This window comes from Drosophila bipectinata, chromosome XR (genome assembly GCF_030179905.1).
Source record: "Drosophila bipectinata strain 14024-0381.07 chromosome XR, DbipHiC1v2, whole genome shotgun sequence".
In the NCBI taxonomy this organism is placed as follows: Eukaryota; Metazoa; Arthropoda; class Insecta; order Diptera; family Drosophilidae; genus Drosophila; species Drosophila bipectinata.
In genome coordinates, this window is record NC_091735.1 from 10,069,741 (window position 1) to 10,088,884 (window position 19,144).

General features: G+C 38.9%; 2 protein-coding genes across 2 annotated transcripts; both read left to right on the forward strand.

Annotated features, from left to right (window-relative positions):
* The first annotated feature begins 764 nt into the window (after positions 1 to 764).
* Positions 765 to 4,916, forward strand: LOC138925620 (uncharacterized). Its single transcript, XM_070276468.1, has 5 exons — positions 765 to 2,045; positions 2,167 to 2,528; positions 2,607 to 3,493; positions 3,907 to 3,992; positions 4,104 to 4,916. The coding sequence occupies exons 1-5, from the start codon at positions 765 to 767 to the stop codon at positions 4,914 to 4,916; spliced, it is 3,429 nt and encodes a 1,142-aa protein (XP_070132569.1).
* A 66-nt stretch (positions 4,917 to 4,982) lies between these two features.
* On the forward strand, positions 4,983 to 6,513 carry LOC122321398 (uncharacterized). Its single transcript, XM_043211283.2, has 2 exons — positions 4,983 to 5,472; positions 5,555 to 6,513. The coding sequence occupies exons 1-2, from the start codon at positions 4,983 to 4,985 to the stop codon at positions 6,511 to 6,513; spliced, it is 1,449 nt and encodes a 482-aa protein (XP_043067218.2).
* The last annotated feature ends 12,631 nt before the right edge of the window (positions 6,514 to 19,144 follow it).

Consider the following 19,144-nt stretch of genomic DNA (forward strand, 5'->3'; position numbering starts at 1 on the left):
TTCATTTACATTCTCCAAATCATAGAGCAGCATTAAGGAAACTTGTGTGGCAAAATGCTAACATTTTTCCTATAACACAAAGTGATACTTTTTACACAAAAAAGTATAAAGTATTCGAAGTGCGCGATCTAGATTTAAAAGAATTTTACAATGGATGTAAAAATAATCTTTTAAACATTATAAAATATGCACTTAGCGAATTAAGAGCTATAAAAGTGCGTCTATCAGTTCATGGGAAATATGTAAAACCAACTGAAAAAGCTGATAAGATGCAAGAAGAAACAAAACATTTCTCAAAAAACTATAAAGCAATTTACGTCAGCTCATATAACGACATCGAATACATTTTAAATGACGATAACGAAATGTTAATTGCAAAAGCCGGTGAATTCCAGGAGAGGGATTCTGGATGGGCTATTAAGCATTGTCGCGGAACGGATTAGGCTATCGATAGTCAGGATTTTTATGAAGTCAGTATTTTTATGAAGTCTAGTATTTAGTTTAGGTTATTTGGTCGCACTAAAATCGGGTAAAAAGGAACACAATATTTGGCGGATAAAACACATCGGTTTGCGCCATCACAGAAAGGGGAAGAGAAACTGCGGTATGTAGGATAAGTAATTATGTATCAGGTTAAGAACAATTGTTTTTTAGAATAAAACGCTCGTTACACACCACATCACTTCAACAACTGTCCTGAGTGTTATAAGGCATTCCCGTGATCGGCCAAGCGGTGACAAATTCTTTTATTCGCACTCTGCAAGATGATGCCCACGAAGCACTCACCCAGGCGGAGCCCCAGGCTGGAAGCCTCGGGCGTTCTCGCAACTGCGACCACCACGGCCACAGCAACTGGCACCGCGACCAGCTCTGCGAGTGTGGCTGGTGATCGGCAGAGGCCACAGACTCCGAAGGAAAGTGGAACAGCCGCCAGGAAAGCGGCAAGTAACCTGCAGCCCGAAGCGACGGGGCAGACTACGGATTCCACAACTGTAGTGGCGACCTTAATGGAAAGGATCGCACGTCTGGAGTCGGAGCTGGCGAAGGCAAGAGCAAGTGGAGGACAAGCAGACGCCGCCAGAGATCCCGTTGGAATCGGGGCACGCGGCGTTGGAGTGAGCGGTGCAGCGAATACACCGCCATGTTCGAGTGGAACGCTGCCACATCATGGAGTAGCGCCACGGCAGAGTTTGAGCGAAAACCTGCCCAGGCAGATGAGGGACAATCTGCAAACGGATCTCGGAGTGACGCCATCGCTGCAGTTGCCGGCACAAGTGAGTGCAAATTTGCCGCCACAATGGAGTGCGAATTTGCCGCCACAATGGAGTGCGAATTTGGCGCCGACGCTTGGCGGCCGTTGGGCAAACGGACAACCTGTGTCAACAACAACAATACTGCGCTATTCTCCGCCATCTTGTGTGACCGCCGCAGCACAGCCGGTGCTAGGTTATGTTCACCCAGAGGTACCTGCGCCATTGCCCATATCATATAGAGCGCCGACGACAAGCATACAAGGATGGATGCCACGCAGACTACCTGATCTTCCCGATTTCGAGGGTCAGCCAGAGGAATGGCCAATATTCCTGTGTGCGTTCACGGAGACAACTGCCGCCTACCAGTGCACCGAGTTGGAGAACAACCAGAGGCTAGTGAAAGCCCTGAAGGGAGAGGCTCGCGAAACAGTGAAGTCGTTGCTCATCCATCCCAGCAACGTACAAGCTGTTATGGAGCAGCTACGATTCCGGTATGGACGCCCGGAGCAACTGATCCGCAGCCAATTGGAGAGCGTGCGCGAAGTGCAGCCGATTCAGGAGGCCAACATCGCGAGGATCAAGCCGTTCACGACGAAGGTTAGCAACCTGTCAGCGTTCCTGCAGTCGACCGCGACCGGCAGCCAGCACCTAGCCAACCCAACCCTAATGGAGGAGCTGATAGCCAAGTTGCCGCTAAGCAAGAGGTTGGACTGGGCAAGGCACGCGGCCACGATACAGCCGTATCCGACGGTGGCGCACCTGAGCGAGTGGCTCCATGAATTCGCCAAACTGGTGTGTCACGGACGCCGGAGCCAGGGAACAACCGAAGCGAAGGATTCTGCACGCGAATAGTGTTCGCGAGGAGGAGCGATATGTCGACCGCCCCAGATGCTGCCCTATATGCGAGGGACAGCACCAGGTCAGGGACTGCAAGGACTTCATCAGCGCCTCTACAACGACACGGATCGAGTCCGCGAGGAAGCAACGACTGTGCTTCTCGTGCCTGGAGCCCGGACACATGTCCCGGTTCTGCAGGAAGAGCCGCGGATGCAACGTCCTCGGATGCCAGATGAGGCATCACCACCTGCTCCACGAAGTACCTAAACGATCCAAACGGCCGCCAGTCGCAGATGGGGGCCACAGGAGGGATCAGGACCGACAGCCGTACAGAGACGGCAACAATCGGAGGGGAGTGCCACGGTCAGTGGATTCCAGCGAAAGGAACCATCCTACGTCGGCCGCAGTTGTAGACGCGCGACGTGAGCGGGATGAAGGGTGATCGGCGTACGATCGCCAGGAGTTGCCGCACCGAAACCTCAACATCGACTCAATTGGATGCCACCTGCTGTTCAGGATTCTACCCTTGACGCTGTACGGCGAGAATACGAAGGTCGACACGTACGCACTGCTGGATGAAGGATCGTCTGTCACACTCATCGACGACGAACTCATCCGCAGCCTGAACCTGAAAGGCGAGAGTCGACAGCTGAATGTGCAATGGTTTGGTGGAAAATCTGCCAAAGAGCACACGAAGGTGGTCAGCCTGCAGATCAGCGCAGCGGGCAAACCAAAGCGCCATGGGCTGAAAAATGTGTACGGAGTGGCCAATCTAAACCTTCCGATGCAGAGCCTGCGTCAGGAGGATGTACAAGCAGTGAAGGCGAACACGCGTCTGCCAGTGATGCCGTACAACAATGCGACGCCGAGGATCCTAATTGGACTGGATCATGCGCATTTAGGAGTACCCTTCAGAACCAAAAGTTATGGATCTGGGAGGCCGTTTGCAGCAGACACCGCACTTGGATGGGTGGTATATGGACCGGTGAACGGAAAGCCGAGCTCGCCGCTTCGGAGTTCGTGCCTCCTAGCCGTGCCCCAGGATGATCTTCTGGAGAAGATGGTCAGCGACTACTTCGAGACCGAGAATTTTGGAGCGAAGCCGGTGCAGCCAGTCGCAGCTGGCAGAGTGGACCTGGAGCCGTCAGTCGGAGATAGCGGCGACGCACGGGCCCTGAGCACCCTGGAGAAGACGACCAAACGTGTAGGCCAGAGATACGAGACCGGGCTGCTATGGAAGGACGACAAAGTGAGATTGCCGGAGAGCTACAGCATGGCCCTCAGGAGGCTCGTCAACATAGAGCGTAAAATGAAGCGCGATGTGGACTTCGCGTCGGCTTACATCCGGATAATGGACGATTATGTCAAGAAGGGATACGCACGACGACTCCAGGAAGGAAGAGGTTTGAGGTGGGCAAAGTGTGATACCTGCCGCACTTCGGAGTGGAAAACCCGAACAAGCCTGGGAAAATCCGGCTGGTTTTCGATGCGGCTGCCAAGGTGGACGGTGTGTCTTTGAATTCAGCGCTACTGAAAGGCCCACAGCGCTCCAAGCCCCTCCCAGCAGTGCTCTTCCATTTTCGGGAAGGAGCGGTTGGAGTTTGTGCAGACATCAAGGAGACGTTTCATCAGGTACTGATGCAGCCGAAGGACAGATGCGCCCAGAGGTTTCTGTGGAGAGACGGAGACGACTAGCGAGAGCCGGACGTATACGAGATGGCAGTAATGACGTTCGGAGCGGCCTGCTCACCATGTTCGGCGGACTACGTGAAGACCGTGAATGCCTTGCGGTATAGCAACATGGACCCGTGAGCAGCCCTGGCCATCAACGAATACCACTACGTGGATGACTACGTCGACAGTTTCGCCAGCGAGGACGAAGCTATCGCCATCTCGACACGGGTGAGAGAAATTCACGCTGAAGCAGGTTTTGATTTGTGCCGATTTACCTCCAGTTCGGCAAGTGTGGTCAGAGCGCTGAACCCACTTGAGCCCATTGCCAGCGTCGGATAGACCGAAGCTGAGGAGAAGGTGCTTGGGATGTACTGGCAACCGGCTACCGATGAGTTCAAGTTCGGCGTCAAGTACCATCGAGTCCCGAGGAACGTGATGACGGGGGAACGAGTCCCTACCAAGAGGGAGTTCCTAAGCCTGGTGATGTCTACGTTTGACCCGATTGGGTTCCTGAGCTGCTACATGGTGACTGCCAAACTGCTGCTGAGGGAGATTTGGCGGAGAGGAGTCAACTGGGACGAGCCGCTACCGGATGAATTGGCCGCAGCCTTCGAGGATTGGCGGCAAGGGATGAGTCGGATCCAGGAGTTCCGATGCCCGCGCCACTACTTTGGCGGCGGACGAGTGCGGACGCTACAGCTGCACATCTTCGTGGACTCCAGTCAATCGGCGTTCGCAGCAGCGGCCTACTGGCGGGCCACGTACGAGAACGGAGACGTGCAGGCGCACTTCATAAGCTCCAAAACGATATGCGCCCCGATGAGGACCATGCCGATCCCGCCACTGGAACTCCAAGCAGCGGTATTGGGCACGAGATTGATAGACACCGTCAAGCAGGAGCACGGTGTGGCGATCAGCAACTGTGCGCTATGGACGGACTCCAAGACTGTGTTGCACTGGATAAGCAACACCCACCGGAGATACAAACAGTTCGTCGGAAACCGGGTGGCGGAGATTTTGGAATCGACAGAGGCGTCCCAGTGGAGATGGATCCCGTCCGCCGAAAACGTGGCGGATGACGCGACAAGGCTGCGCAAGGCCGTGGACCTGAGCATCGGTTCGCGATGGCTAAGCAGACCGCCGTTTCTATGAGGACCAGAGGAGAGCTGGCCGAGATCGAGCGAGGACTGGATTCCTCCGACGACCGACGACGAGGATATGAAATGTGAGTTTGCCTTGGTCACGGTAAACTTTATATCCCTGCAGAGGTTCTCCAGCTATAATCGACTGGTGAGGACGACTGCGTGGGCGCTCAGATTTGTTCGACGATGCCGTGGAATACGTCGCGATGAAGAGGTCTACGGATTGACCGCGATCCAGTGCGCTGAAGCAGAGCGCGCATTGATAAGGCAGTCGCAGCGAGAAGCGTTTGCTGAGGACAGCCAAGGAAACGTCGCCAAGGACAGCCGACTGCACGGACTGCCCCCATACCTTGACGAGGACGAAGTATTGAGAGCCAGTGGAAGGATCGACGACGCGACGTGTGTGCCATACAACGCACGTCGGCCGATCATACTGTCTCACGAGGAGGCGCTGGCAGAGATGATCGTGCAGCAACACCACGAAAAGATGTGCCACCAAAACACGGAGGCGATCGATTCGGAGCAAGTTCTGGATAACGAGCTTGCGGAGACTGCTACGGAGGGTGGTGAGCAAATGCAACGTTTGCAAGCTGCGGAAGGCACGACCCACATAGCCCGAGATTGGCCCCCTGCCTGCGGATCGGCTAGAGGCCAACGGATGGCCATTTAAGTCTACTGGCCTGGACTACTTTGGGCCGCTCCTTGTGACAATTGGACGTCGCACAGAGAAGAGGTGGGTGGCACTGTTTACGTGCCTGACCACGAGGGCTATCCACTTGGAGATGGCTCACGATTTGTCCACCGACTCCTGCATAATCGCCATGAGGAACTTCATGAGCCGCCGTGGACCAGTGGTCAGGATAAGGAGCGACAATGGGAAGAACTTCGTTGGAGCCGACCGCGAGGCCAAGAGTTTCAGCGAAGTGTTCGAGCCTGCACAGATCCAGGGCGAGCTGTCGTCTAAGGGAGTCGAATGGATCTTCAACTGCCCGGCGAACCCAGCTGAAGGTGGTGCCTGGGAGAGGATGGTGCAGTGCGTGAAGAAGGTGATGGCGCACACAATGAAGAAGCTCGCGCCCAAGGAGCATGTACTGGAGAACCTGCTGATTGAGGCGGAGAGCATCGTAAACTCTCGTCCGCTCACTCATCTACCGGTGACGGTGGACCAGGAGGCTCCACTGACGCCTAACGATTTGAAAGGAGCATCGGATATCCCAGATCTCCCCAAGGATGATGGACAGGAGCCCGTGAGATCCGCTACTAGGAAGCAGTGGCGCATAGCAAGGATGATGCGCGATCGCTTTTGGAAGCGTTGGGTGCATAAGTACCTGCCAACTCTTGTGCGCAGGGAGAAATGGTGCAAGCGCGTCGAGCCCATCCGTCGAGGAGACCTGGTATTCATCTGCGATCCAGCATTACCACGAAGGGAATGGAAACGATGCGTCGTGGAAGAGGTGTTCACCGGGAAGGATGGAGTACCTCGTCGAGCAGCGGTGCGGACTACCGATCGAGCCAAGACGACTATGCGTCCCGCTTCGAAGGTAGCTGTCCTGGACGTGGTGAATGCGGCTGCTTCACGGGGGTGGGGATGTCGCGGAACGGATTAGGCTATCGATAGTCAGGATTTTTATGAAGTCTAGTATTTAGTTTAGGTTATTTGGTCGCACTAAAATCGGGTAAAAAGGAACACAATATTTGGCGGATAAAACACATCGATTTGCGCCATCACAGAAAGGGGAAGAGAAACTGCGGTATGTAGGATAAGTAATTATGTATCAGGTTAAGAATAGAGCTGTAAACAATTCTACCTTTTGAGAATCGATTATTTTCGATTCAATTCTTGAAAAGATCGATTAAATCGATTTAAAATCGAAAACTGAAAAAAAAATGTTTTTCCAGGAAAAAAGCATTTTTTGCTTAAGACGTGGTAAGGAAAATAGAAAATTTACCTTTGCCAACAAAAATAAGTTTACATAAGTTTTATCACTTTAAAATAATTTTTTCGGTTACTTACATTTATCCTGAAAATTTTTTTGTAAGGTGACCAAACTTTTCGATGCATCGATTCCCTAAAAAAAGAATCGATTCTTTCGCCCATCCAAAAAGATCGATTACATCGATTAAAAGATTGAATTGTTTACAGCTCTAGTTAAGAACAATTGTCTTTTAGAATAAACGCTCGTTACACACCACATCACTTCAACAACTGTCCTGAGTGTTATAACGCATTCCCGTGATCGGCCAAGCGGTGACAAGCATTTTACATTTTATGAAATACAAATATTAAAGCTAGAGCACCTTCCTGGTTCAGGATATGTTGAAGCACCTAAGAGCATAAGAAAAAGAAATGCTCTCATAAATGCTAAAAATAATGACATTTAATGTTTTAAGTGGTGCATTTTGGCTCACATAGCATATATGAAACGCATACAAATAATACCTCACCGCAAAAAAAATCAGCTCGCGAAAAACTGCCCAGAACTTAATTTTATGGAATTTTTGATATTAGCCAACCCATCATAACATATGAACAACAATAATTAAATTTTTCGGGAATAGAGTTTCCCATTACAAAGAATGGAATAAAGCTGTTCGAAAAAAATAACTCAAATTACAGCATAAATGTATATGAAATTTATGATGGTCGCATAGAAGGTACTACAATTAGGACTAAAGAAGTTAAAAGCAACCATATTGATATATTGGGTATAGAAAATCCTAAAGAAAATTGTTTGCATTATGCATACATAACAAGTATAAAAACATTGGGTAAATCACAAGTAAATCACTCAAATTCGGAACGATACTTATGTAGAAATTGCCTACAATTTTATTTGACCACAAACAAGACCCACAATATTAAGGAGTGCGCAGAGCTCGCAAATAACAGTTGACATATTCTTGTAGTCACCAAAAAACTGTTTTTTGCATATTAGGTGCGCAAAAGGTCACACTAGAACCGTTCACCTGTGTCTTTTGAACAAACGGTCTGTGCTCAACCAAAAACAAATTTTTCGTGTCCTTTTTGCTCGGGTCATTCGCTGACCATTTTGCAACGAGCGAAGAAAATAAAAGTCTCTTGCCTTTGTATGAGTGTATGTATATGCGAATGACTTGTAATTTTTATGTTGCAAACCACACTTGCTTTGGTGGATTCGGTTCGTTTGGAGTGTAATAATTCTTGTGTCAAGATGGGTCGCGATCACAACAAAAAAGTGCAATTTTTTTTTCCAATTTAATGCAGAATACAATAAGTCTAAGTGCAATGTTTGCGGTGTGAAGTTAGCAGGCTCTCACGTAACAAATTTGAAGCGCCATTTAATTGCAAAACATGCTGAAATTTATAATGAATTTGAGATTGACGACGACAAAGCGCAACAAAATACATGTATGAAAAAAAGGAAAATTTCATATGAAACCAGTGAAGCAACAATCGTGTCTTCAATTCTAAAGATTGTGACCACCGATGGAAAGCCTTTTTTATTTCTGGATAGCGAAGGGTTTCGACAAATATTGAACCCAATTTATAACGCGCTTTCGATGAATCCCATTACTTCTCGAAATGTTATGGAATATGTAACTGCCAGAGAGCAAGCTATTAAAGAAAACATAAAAGCGCTTGTAAAGTGAAAGCTTGTATCCCTGAAAATAGATGTTGCTACTAGAATGGACCAGGCTATTTTGGGCGTGAATTTACAAATTATACATTCTAGTATGTCTAAAGCTGAGATCGTCATCAAGACTTTAGGCATGATACAGCTTCGTCATTCGCACACTGGAAAGTACATCCAAGAAAAAATTATGGAAATCATAAATGACTACGGAATAACCCTCGATCAAGTATTCAGGTAAAATCTTTATTGCAAACTATGTTTTAAATGACTGTTACTGAAAACCTAAAACCATAACCACAGCATTACATCGGATAATGGAAAAAATATGATTAAAGCCGTTCAAATTTTAAATGATGGTTCGGACAGTCTTTTTGACGATAATGCGCACGATGACATTAACGGGGAAGAAGTGATGGAAAAACTCGATTCCATACAGGTGGCGAATATTCACCTTGTAAGGTGTGCTGCGCACTCCCTTCAACTGTGCGTATTCGACATCAACAAGCTAGATGACATCAGCCAAAAAGTTTCATCCTGTCGCAAAATTTGTAAATTATTGCGTACAGAAACCAATAGGTAAGTGAAAACTTAAGATTTTGTAATATTATATTAAATGTTTAAAAATATTCAACCTGAGCAGACGTTGGTTGAACGAGGGCAAAAAAAACGTGCCATGTCTCGATGTTGTTACGAGATGGAACTCTACATATTTAATGATTTTAAAATTGTTAGATTTAAAAGAGTTCCTTGCTGTACACCCTAGCATTAGTATTGATGCGGACTGGGATTGGATGGAAGTATATATTGATGCGTTCAAAGACACATACGAAGCGACCTTGAAGTTGCAAAATACAAAATTAGTATACAGCGAATTCTTCATAATATGGATGGAGCTTAAACTAAAGTAGGAGAAAAGCCAAAATTATATAAAAGAAAAATTACTAGGACAGATCAAAATTCGATAATGTAAGTTGCTTGAAAATGATGCAATGTTAGCTGCAATCTACATTGATCCACGCGTTAATTGCATCCTAAATGATCAGCAAAAATTCTTAGCAAAGCCAAATCTAAAAAAAATAGCACACCGTTTATTGGAGCTAAAGCAAGTAAGGCTATTATTGTTGTCAATTGTTATTAAATGTTTTAACAACGTATATTGTCCTTGTCAAAAACTCACACTTGTACTAAACTAACATTGCAAAAAATATGTTCTAATTAATTTTTTATTTAAGGTGCATTCCTCAACACAAAGTGCGCCATCATGCGGGGTTGATATCCAGGACCAAGAGAAGGAGTACACATCCGACGATGATAAATGCATCGTCGCTAACAAGGAAGAGTCTCTGCTTTCCGCCTATTTGGATGGCGTACAAACAATCTCGGAAGTTAAAGAAGACCCTGCATCTAAAAAACTGGTGAAAATCTATGGTGACATAGAAAATTTCGACATTATGCATGGACGTTTGAAGAGTGGACGATTATGCATGGACGAAGAGTGTAGTGTTAGCGAATACAATTTCGCTAAAGAAATTTGGAGTTCTTTTCAGTGTAGAACTTTAAAAGACTACATTAAACTGTATTTGGAGAGTGACGTTTTAATTTTATCAGATGTTTTTGAAAACTTCCGCAATATATGTACAAGAATATATAAATTAGACCCGGTCAATTATGTTTCAGCCCCATCTATTTCATGGGATGCTATGCTGAAGTATACAAAAGTAGAACTAGAATTAATAAGTGATCCTAACATGTACAATTTTGTAAAAAGAGGTGTACGTGGAGGACTGACTCAATGTACTCAAAGAATATCAAAGGCAAATAATGAGTACATGAGAAATTATGATAAAACGAAACCAACAAATTATTTGTCATATATTGACGCAAATAATTTATATGGTTGGGCTATGAGCCAAAAACTCCCAATTTCAAATTTTAAATTTTTAAACAAAAATGAATCTAATTTATTTGATGTACAAAATACTGATTTCTCAGGAGACACAGAAGTAGATTTAGAATATCCTGAATAATTCATGACAAACATAATAGTTTACCATTTTGTCCCGAAAATAAAGTTCCACCAGGAGGAAAACAGCCCAAATTAATTGCAGATTTAAATTCCAAGGAGTTTTATATTATTCATTTAAAACAGCTTCAACTATGTCTAACACATGGATTAAAATTAAAGAAAATTCACAGAATCATATCTTTTAGTCAATCATACTGGTTAAAGCCCTATATAGATTTATATACAAAACATAGAATACAGCAAAAAATGAATTTGAAAAAAATTTTTATAAATTGATGAACAATGCAGTATACGGAAAAACCATGGAAAACGTAGAAAAGCGTCGAGAAATAACGCTAGTAACTCGGCATGAATCTGCGCAAAACTCTCCAGGGTTTAGACAACTTGTTGCAATAAATAATTTTCATAGTGTAGAAATTTTTGGAGAAAATTTAGCAGCAATTGAAACTACAAAGACTTCAATTATGTACGATAAGCCTATTTATATTGGATTTACAGTTCTTGATTTGTCAAAATGGCTAATGTATGATTACTATTATAACTTTTTACTAGTAGAATGTCCCACAGCCAAAATAATATATATGGATACAGACTCTTTTATAGTTTCTTGTAAAGAAAATATATACAAAATGATGAAAAAATACTCTAGCCGTTTTGACACATCAAATTATGAGTCAGGAAACCGCTTCAACATAATTCAAGCTAACAACAAAGAATTAGGCTTATTCAAAGATGAAAATGCTGGAAAAATGATGACCTCTTTCGTGGGTCTAAAAGCTAAAGCATATTCATTTTTGGTAGAAGACAATGACGAATACATAAACACAAAGAAAGTTAAGGGTGTTAAGCAACCGGTAATAAAAAAAACTATGTCATTTTGATTATATTGAATGTATTAGACATAAGAAAACATACTATGGAGAACAAAGATGTATAAGAAGTAGGGGTCATAAGTTATATACTGAAGTAGTTAATAAAGTAAGTCTTAGTCCTAGAGATGATAAAAGATGGGTATTAGTTTGTAATATTAATACTATAGCATATGGTCATTATAAATTCAGATCCTTATTAAATACAAATGGATAATGTCAATAATATTGTACGTATTTTTTAAAATATTAAATAAGACACAAAAAAAAAAATTAATAAATAAAAAAATAAAAATAAAAATAAATAAATAAATATATAAATAATAATAATAATAATAATAAAAATTAAAAATGTATATATGTATGTATAATTTGTATAAATAAATTCCAATTTGTAAAATTTTATTTTAATAAATCTGTTTTATTTATCCATGAGTTATGTGTTTCATCAAATGGTTAGGTTTTGTTTTTACAAAAATTTGGTCTTTTTTTCTTTTTATTACTTTTTCAACTAGGAATGCACTTTTGTCTTTAACTTTTTGAATTTCAGCTTCATAAAATGTACCTTTTATAGGGTCACCCTTATAATCAATGAGCTCGTAAGTAACTGGGAATGTAGTCTTAATTTTTGAAATTGTAAATATTTCAGTTGTCCAGTTAGGTTCATATCCTTTAACAAATACACCCTTGTATTTGCTTATTCTAACATGATCTCCTACTACATATTTATGCCTTGGAAATACCTTAACAATGTTATAACATGTTTTCAAAATAAACTCTTCATTCTGTTTACAAACATCGATTGGCCTCATTTTTATAGTTCTGTGGTAAGAATGGTTGTAGTCTTCTACAAGCGAATTCAAATGGGTAATCCATCGATAATTTCCATTAAAACTAAACATTTTCCACATCCTATTTTTTAAAGTTCTGTTAAATCGTTCACAAATCGAAGCCTTAAGGTGTGTAAATGTATGATAATGATTTATATTATTTTTCTTCATAAGATCTTTAAAGAGTTGATTAAAAAATTCTTTTCCTTGATCGGAATGTATATTTTTTGGCTTGTATTTGGAATCTTTCAATATAGATTTCATAACAGTTGCAACATCCATTGCCGAATTTGATTTTACAGGCTTAGCAAAAGCATATTTTGAAAATGTATCAATAACCGTTAGTAAATATTTATATCCATTATTCTGATTGGAATATGGGATCATTTCAACCAAATCAATTTGCCAAGTATCATGCAACCCTTTTTGAACAAACTTTCGACGTAAAAAATTTTTTCTACAAGTTTTATGTATTTCATCAACAACTTGTTGCTTACTCATTTTTATTTTTAAAAAAACTTATTTTTTATTGTTAATGTCTGAGGTCTTAGAGATTAATGATTTCTTATAATGAATTACATCTTCTTTTATTTCTTTTGTCATTTTTTTAGATATTTCGAAACATAAACGTGTTAAATCTATTTGAACATTTTTATCATAGTTACCATATAAATCGGATAATTAAATATCGAATTTTTGTAAAGAGACACACTTCGGAATGATATGATTATAGTACAGATAGGATATTTGCTGTTTTAATATAGTGTTCCAACATAACAATGTAGTTAAAAATATAGCTAGGCGAATTAATGATCTCCAAGTGTCACTATCTATTTCAATTTTATTACCGAATTGATTTGGTATCAGAACATTATCTGATTTTCTAAATCTAAAATTACATTTAATAGTTGATAAAATAGGGTGATCCAAAATTGTATCAGACATTAGGAAGTCATACTGATCAATCTTTAATTGTATAAATTCCTTGTATGTAAGCAGTTGCATCCATTCTTCTTTATCAAATCCAATATAATTGTTTTTGTGCTGCTGCATCCAAATCATTGGAGTAAATTTTCTAGATGTCGAAAATCCACATTTTATTTTCAAATTTTGAGCCAAATATTCAAAACCAAATATAACTTCATGGTTCTATTTTTTCTTATGGCTCTATCTCTTTTAGCTTGGAGTGTATCCATTGAATCTGAATGTTATTAACAAACTGAAATTAGTTACTAAAATGTGTGGTTTATAAAGGGCTTAGTATGCCGTATATACATATATATATATATTATACATTATGTATTACATAATGAAATGAAATATATATCCATATATACAAACTCCTAAGATATGAGGGCAACTTTTATATTATATATTACATAATGCATGTATTATATAATAAAATGAATGGTATATAAAGACCTAAAATGTAGACACCAAAGTCAGTTTACATTTAAAACTCATTCTAAAATGACTAAATTTGATAGATCAAATTCCGTTATAGTAGATTTTCAATATGTTGTTGGAATAACAATCAAGTTTTTGTTAAGGAATTGGCCTTCATGCCTGGAGGAACTGTAATACCAAACTTCTTTCACTTCAAACCTCCATACAACATTAAGGAGTTGAATTATGATACATTACAACAACATAATATTCATCGAAAAAACATTAACGGATTGGACTGGATGGAAGGAGAAATACCCTATAACTGCTTAAGCGATGTACTTTCTCCACTAAACAAGTTTTCCAATATAATTGTACGTGGCGAAGTAAAAAAGGAATTTTTATCCAAGTTTCTATCGAATAATATTATCGATATAGATATAGGAAAGAGCCTGACGTGTTATCCTAATTTTTTTACCAACTGTAAAATTCACAAAAAACTTAAGCTTAGATGTGCTCTAAATAATTTATTTAAGCTTTTTGTAATTTTAGAAAACTGTAATTACGATATATACTATAACGGAGAATCATATGTATAAATTACTTTAATAAACAGTATGATTTTAGTACTTTAATTGAGAAGTTGTTTTAGCAAAATGGATCGCATCTTTGGAAAAGATCCTCGTAAAAAAGGATACAGTCAACTTATATACTGAAACTATTGTGGTTCTGATACTCATTTTGAAAAGGACTGCGCTAAAAAACGGGACCAGGAAAAAAAGCATTAGAAAAATTTATTTTTGATAATTAGCATTGAATAAAAAAAAAAAACTTTTATCAAAATGTTTACACAATTTGTTCATCCTTTTACGATGCTTATTTGTGGCCCCTCAGGATCGGGTAAAACAACATTCTTGAAAAATTTAATAAATGGAAGGAAGGACTTAATAAGTACTTCAATAGATAGAATAATATGGTGTTACGGTGAAGAGCAAGCCGAACCAAATTTTACCAATATTGAATATTACCATGGGGTACCTGACTCCATTGAAAATGAAAATAATGAACCTATACTTTTGGTATTAGATGATTTGATGATGGGAGCATTTGATAAAAATGTATGTGAACTTTTTACCAAAGGATCTCATCATCGAAATTTATCTGTAATTGTTGTAACACAAAATATATTTCATAAATCTACTCACACCCGAGACATAAATACAAAATACATTGTGGCCTTTAAAAATCCTAGAGATAAATTACAATTTCAATGTTTAGCTAGACAGATATATCCTGAAAACCCTAAAGAACTTTTTAGTATATATAAAGAAGTCACGAATGAACCTCATGGTTATTTATTTATTGATCTTACGCAAGGAATAAATGATCTTTTAAGATTTAGAACAGAGATTTTTAATCCATTATATTCAATTTGCTATTCAGATGAAAATGGTTTGCAAAAAGAGCATAAGGCGATTGAAAGCGAACAAACATTTATTGTATGTGCTCAAAAAAGCAAATAATAAACTTCGAAAAGCGATTATTTGCAATAGTGATAGCGAGTTAGTAAAAACATTGTCGGAGATAGTGATAAATACTTTAAAAGGAAACCATAATATATCAAAAAATATCTTGAATTCATTAAAAAAGTATTAAAATGTATTACGACATGTTTCCAGCTCAATCTTTAAATTCTAAGAGAAGAGTTCTTATTCAAAAAGGAGGATTTTTACCAATTTTAAAAGAAAGCAATGAACTTAGCTTTCTGGGATTTTTGGAAAAATTTTGAGTCATGATTAAAAGTAAGCATCAGCTAAACAAAGTAATCTTAATGCATCCAAATGCATACCATAAACTTTTAGTAAATGATCGAGGAAATGACCAATTTTAAACAATAAACAAATGAGTGATTATAATAAATGGATTACAATTCAACAAGAATTATGTGCATACCAAAATAAAAAGAGAAACAAAGCTGTTTTGCATCAATCGGTATCGAAATCCACGTTTTCATTAAATCAAAATGTAGAAACCCAAACATATATAGATGATTGGAAAGATTCTATTGCCAATACTTCTAAAGAATACAAGAACGAGTCATCATTTAAAAGAGAGGATTTACCCGATTTAGCCATTTTACCCAGCAATGAAGAAGAACAATCATCTGAGAAATCTGTTTCAATTCCAATTAATAATAAACGATTACTCGTAGATACTTCTTTCACTGATGATAAGACTTTAAAAAAATCATTAGTTGAGAAAACAAGAATTATAAAAGGAAATTCTACTGAAAAGAAACTGAAACTGAGAAATAAGGTTAAAAAGAATAGAGTTTCCCCCTATCCACTTAGAAATCTTAAGTATATAAGTGATTTAGAAAAATTGCAAAGGGCAAACCGCAAAGAAAACAATATCCAAATTGGTAAAAATAAATGAAATTGGATCTCATATTCTTAACTGCAGAGCTCAAAATGTTTTTTCAAAACGAGTTTTATATTACATTGCTCAGCAATGACTCCTTAAATGTGTTTCCTGATAATGTAAAATGCGCTTTTACAAATATTGGAAACCTTCCTGAAACAATGTCTGAGGAATGGGAAGTCGGTATAACTGATATATATTTAAATAATTCTTTTCGAAAAAATCCTAAAAAAAAGGAGAGAAACAAAAGAAAACAAGAAAGGAAAGCTAACTTCGGGCGGAGCCGAAGTTTATATACCCTTGCAGCTAAAACCGGATATATATCGCAAACATCGGATATAGTTGGCCGATCCTTATGAAATTTGGTAGGATGGATCAAAATATAATCTGTACCAAGTTCCAGCTTTCTATCTTAAAAAACACAAAAGTTGGGTCATTTCCGATCGTTCAGTTATATGACAGCTATAGGATATAGTCGGCCGATCCTAATGAAATTTGGTAGGTTGGATCAACTAACCAAAAATAGAGTCTGTACTAAATTCCAGCTTTCTATCTTCAAAAAAACGAAAGTTGGGTCATTTCCGATCGTTCAGTTATATGGCAGCTATAGGATATAGTCGGCCGATCCTTATGAAATTTAACATGTCGTATTATTTTGCCAAATATAGCTCTCATGTCAAATTTGAACTCTCTAACTCTAAAAACACCAAAGTTATACCATTTCCGATCAATCAGTTATATGGCAGCTATAGGATATAGTCGGCCGATCCCGGCCGTTCCGACTTATATACTGCGTGCAAAGGAAAAAAGGGTGTGTGCAAAGTTTCAAGACGATAGCTTTAAAACTGAGAGACTAGTTTGCGTAGAAACAGACAGACGGACAGACGGACAGACGGACATGCTCATATCAACTCAGGAGGTGATCCTGATCAAGAATATATATACTTTATAGGGTCGGAGATGTCTCCTTCACTGCGTTGCACACTTTTGACCAAAATTATAATACCCTCTGCAAGGGTATAATGAATCAGAAGAATCAAGCTCTAATTCAACAGAATTTATAAGTTTAGTAAATTCTGAAACATTTCGATACAAATCGGCACCAATGAAAGCGGATGAAATGGAATGCGGTGCGATATTTATTTACACAGACCACGTTGCTTAAGAGTTTTATTTACAAATGGAAAAGAAAAATGTATGCAGTTTAGAAATGTTGAATATTATCCTATTGAAAATTTTTCACCAAACGAAATTTCAATATTAATTACTGATTCAAGTGGATATAAAATCCCCTTTGAAACTTCATCAGTTCCAATTTTTCTAACTCTGCATTTTAGAAAAAGAAGAAATAATCTATAAATAATAATGTTAAGGGAAACTAACATTTAGAATTGATTTACCAACCATGGCGAAATGTTATCATCAATATTATTTAAATCAGTGCGGTGGAAGCTTAAGTAACATAGGTAGTCTCTATGTTTCCCCAAGAATTGTTCAGCATGGTCGTGGTATTGGAAATTTCTTTAGTGGACTTTTTAATTACATTAAGCCGCTTTTTCTGTCAGGGATAAATGCACTTAAAAATCAAGCTGCTGAAACCGGAAAGGCTGTTATAAATGGGCCGAAAACCTCTACGAAATATCATTCAAGAACAAAGTAAAATCGCATAACATAATCTATCTGACAAACCAATTCATAAAATTACTAAATTACAAAGTGGCAAAGGAAAAAGGCTTAAAAAGTGGAGACCAAGAAAAAATCGCAATCATTTAACAACTAAACAACGTCGTAAACATACGCGTTCAAAAAAGTCAAGAAAAAAATCATCTAAAAAATTTAAAATTAGTGACATATTTTCCAAATCAAAATGAGTAATCACATTGAATGCATGAAAAGCGAACTGGATCTTTTTGAGCCTCATCCAACGCAAAGCTGTATTTTGAAAACCGGAGAAGTTTCATACAACCCTATTGCTTCTTTGGATAGTGCTTCATCAATTGAATTCGTTTGTTTAGGAAATGGAGAAACCTACAGAGATCTTTCAAGTGTTTACTTAAAACTTGTGGTTCAACTTAAAAAAATTGATAATAGTAGGAAATAGTATTGAAGGAAATGCTGTTGGTGTAGCAAATAATATATTGCATTCTATATTTAGAAGCTCATCGGTATATTTAAATAATACTTTGGTTTCCCAAAGCGACAATAATTATCATTATAGATCATATTTGCAAACAATTTTAAACTATGGTTGTGATGCAAGTGAAAGTCATTTAGCAACACAAGGTTATTTCCCAAATTATGATACCCAAACACCATTTAAGTGATGGCAGTCAAATTCTTAAAAATATGTTTCAAAATAGTAATAAAGTAGAATTATTTGGAAAAGTTCATGGAGACATTTTCAACCAACCAAAACTGCATGTAAATAATGTTCATTTGCGCATTACCTTTAATATTGAAAAAACAGCATTTTATTTATTGGAAACCGAAACTCAGTCGAATCTAAAGAAGTAGGGAGTAAATAGGCAATCGGCTGATTTCTTGCGTCATATCCGTGTATGCATGTATTTGTTGGTGGGAACGTAAATCCACAATCCAATATACACTCACATATATAAATACTCTTAAATAAAAAATACATATTGACCTTTCATCCGACCCTGACATAAATATGTCTCCTGCAAGAAAGTGATAAAAAGGGATCGCAGCAGGTCAATTGGTTCCTTTTTTTTTCTTGACCCTTCAGGGTGGATTTTCACTTTTCTACGAAAAGGTTTTCTTGTGATATACTTACTCCTTGTAAAATTCTGTATTATATTTTATATTATAAAATTAAATTTCTTTATATAAGTCCGAGTTAATTTAAAATTAATTAAAAAAGAATTGGAGTAAAAAATCCTTTTTACATGAATGATTTGCAACACCATAATAAAATTTTGGATATTTTTTTTTTAAATAATTATTTGTTCTTCATCATTAATTTTAAATTAATTACAAAATAATTTTTTGTAATTAATACATTTTTAAATGAACTGCAGCACCATGAATATAATTTTTGTAAATAAGCATTTTATTTTTTGTTCATCAATTTT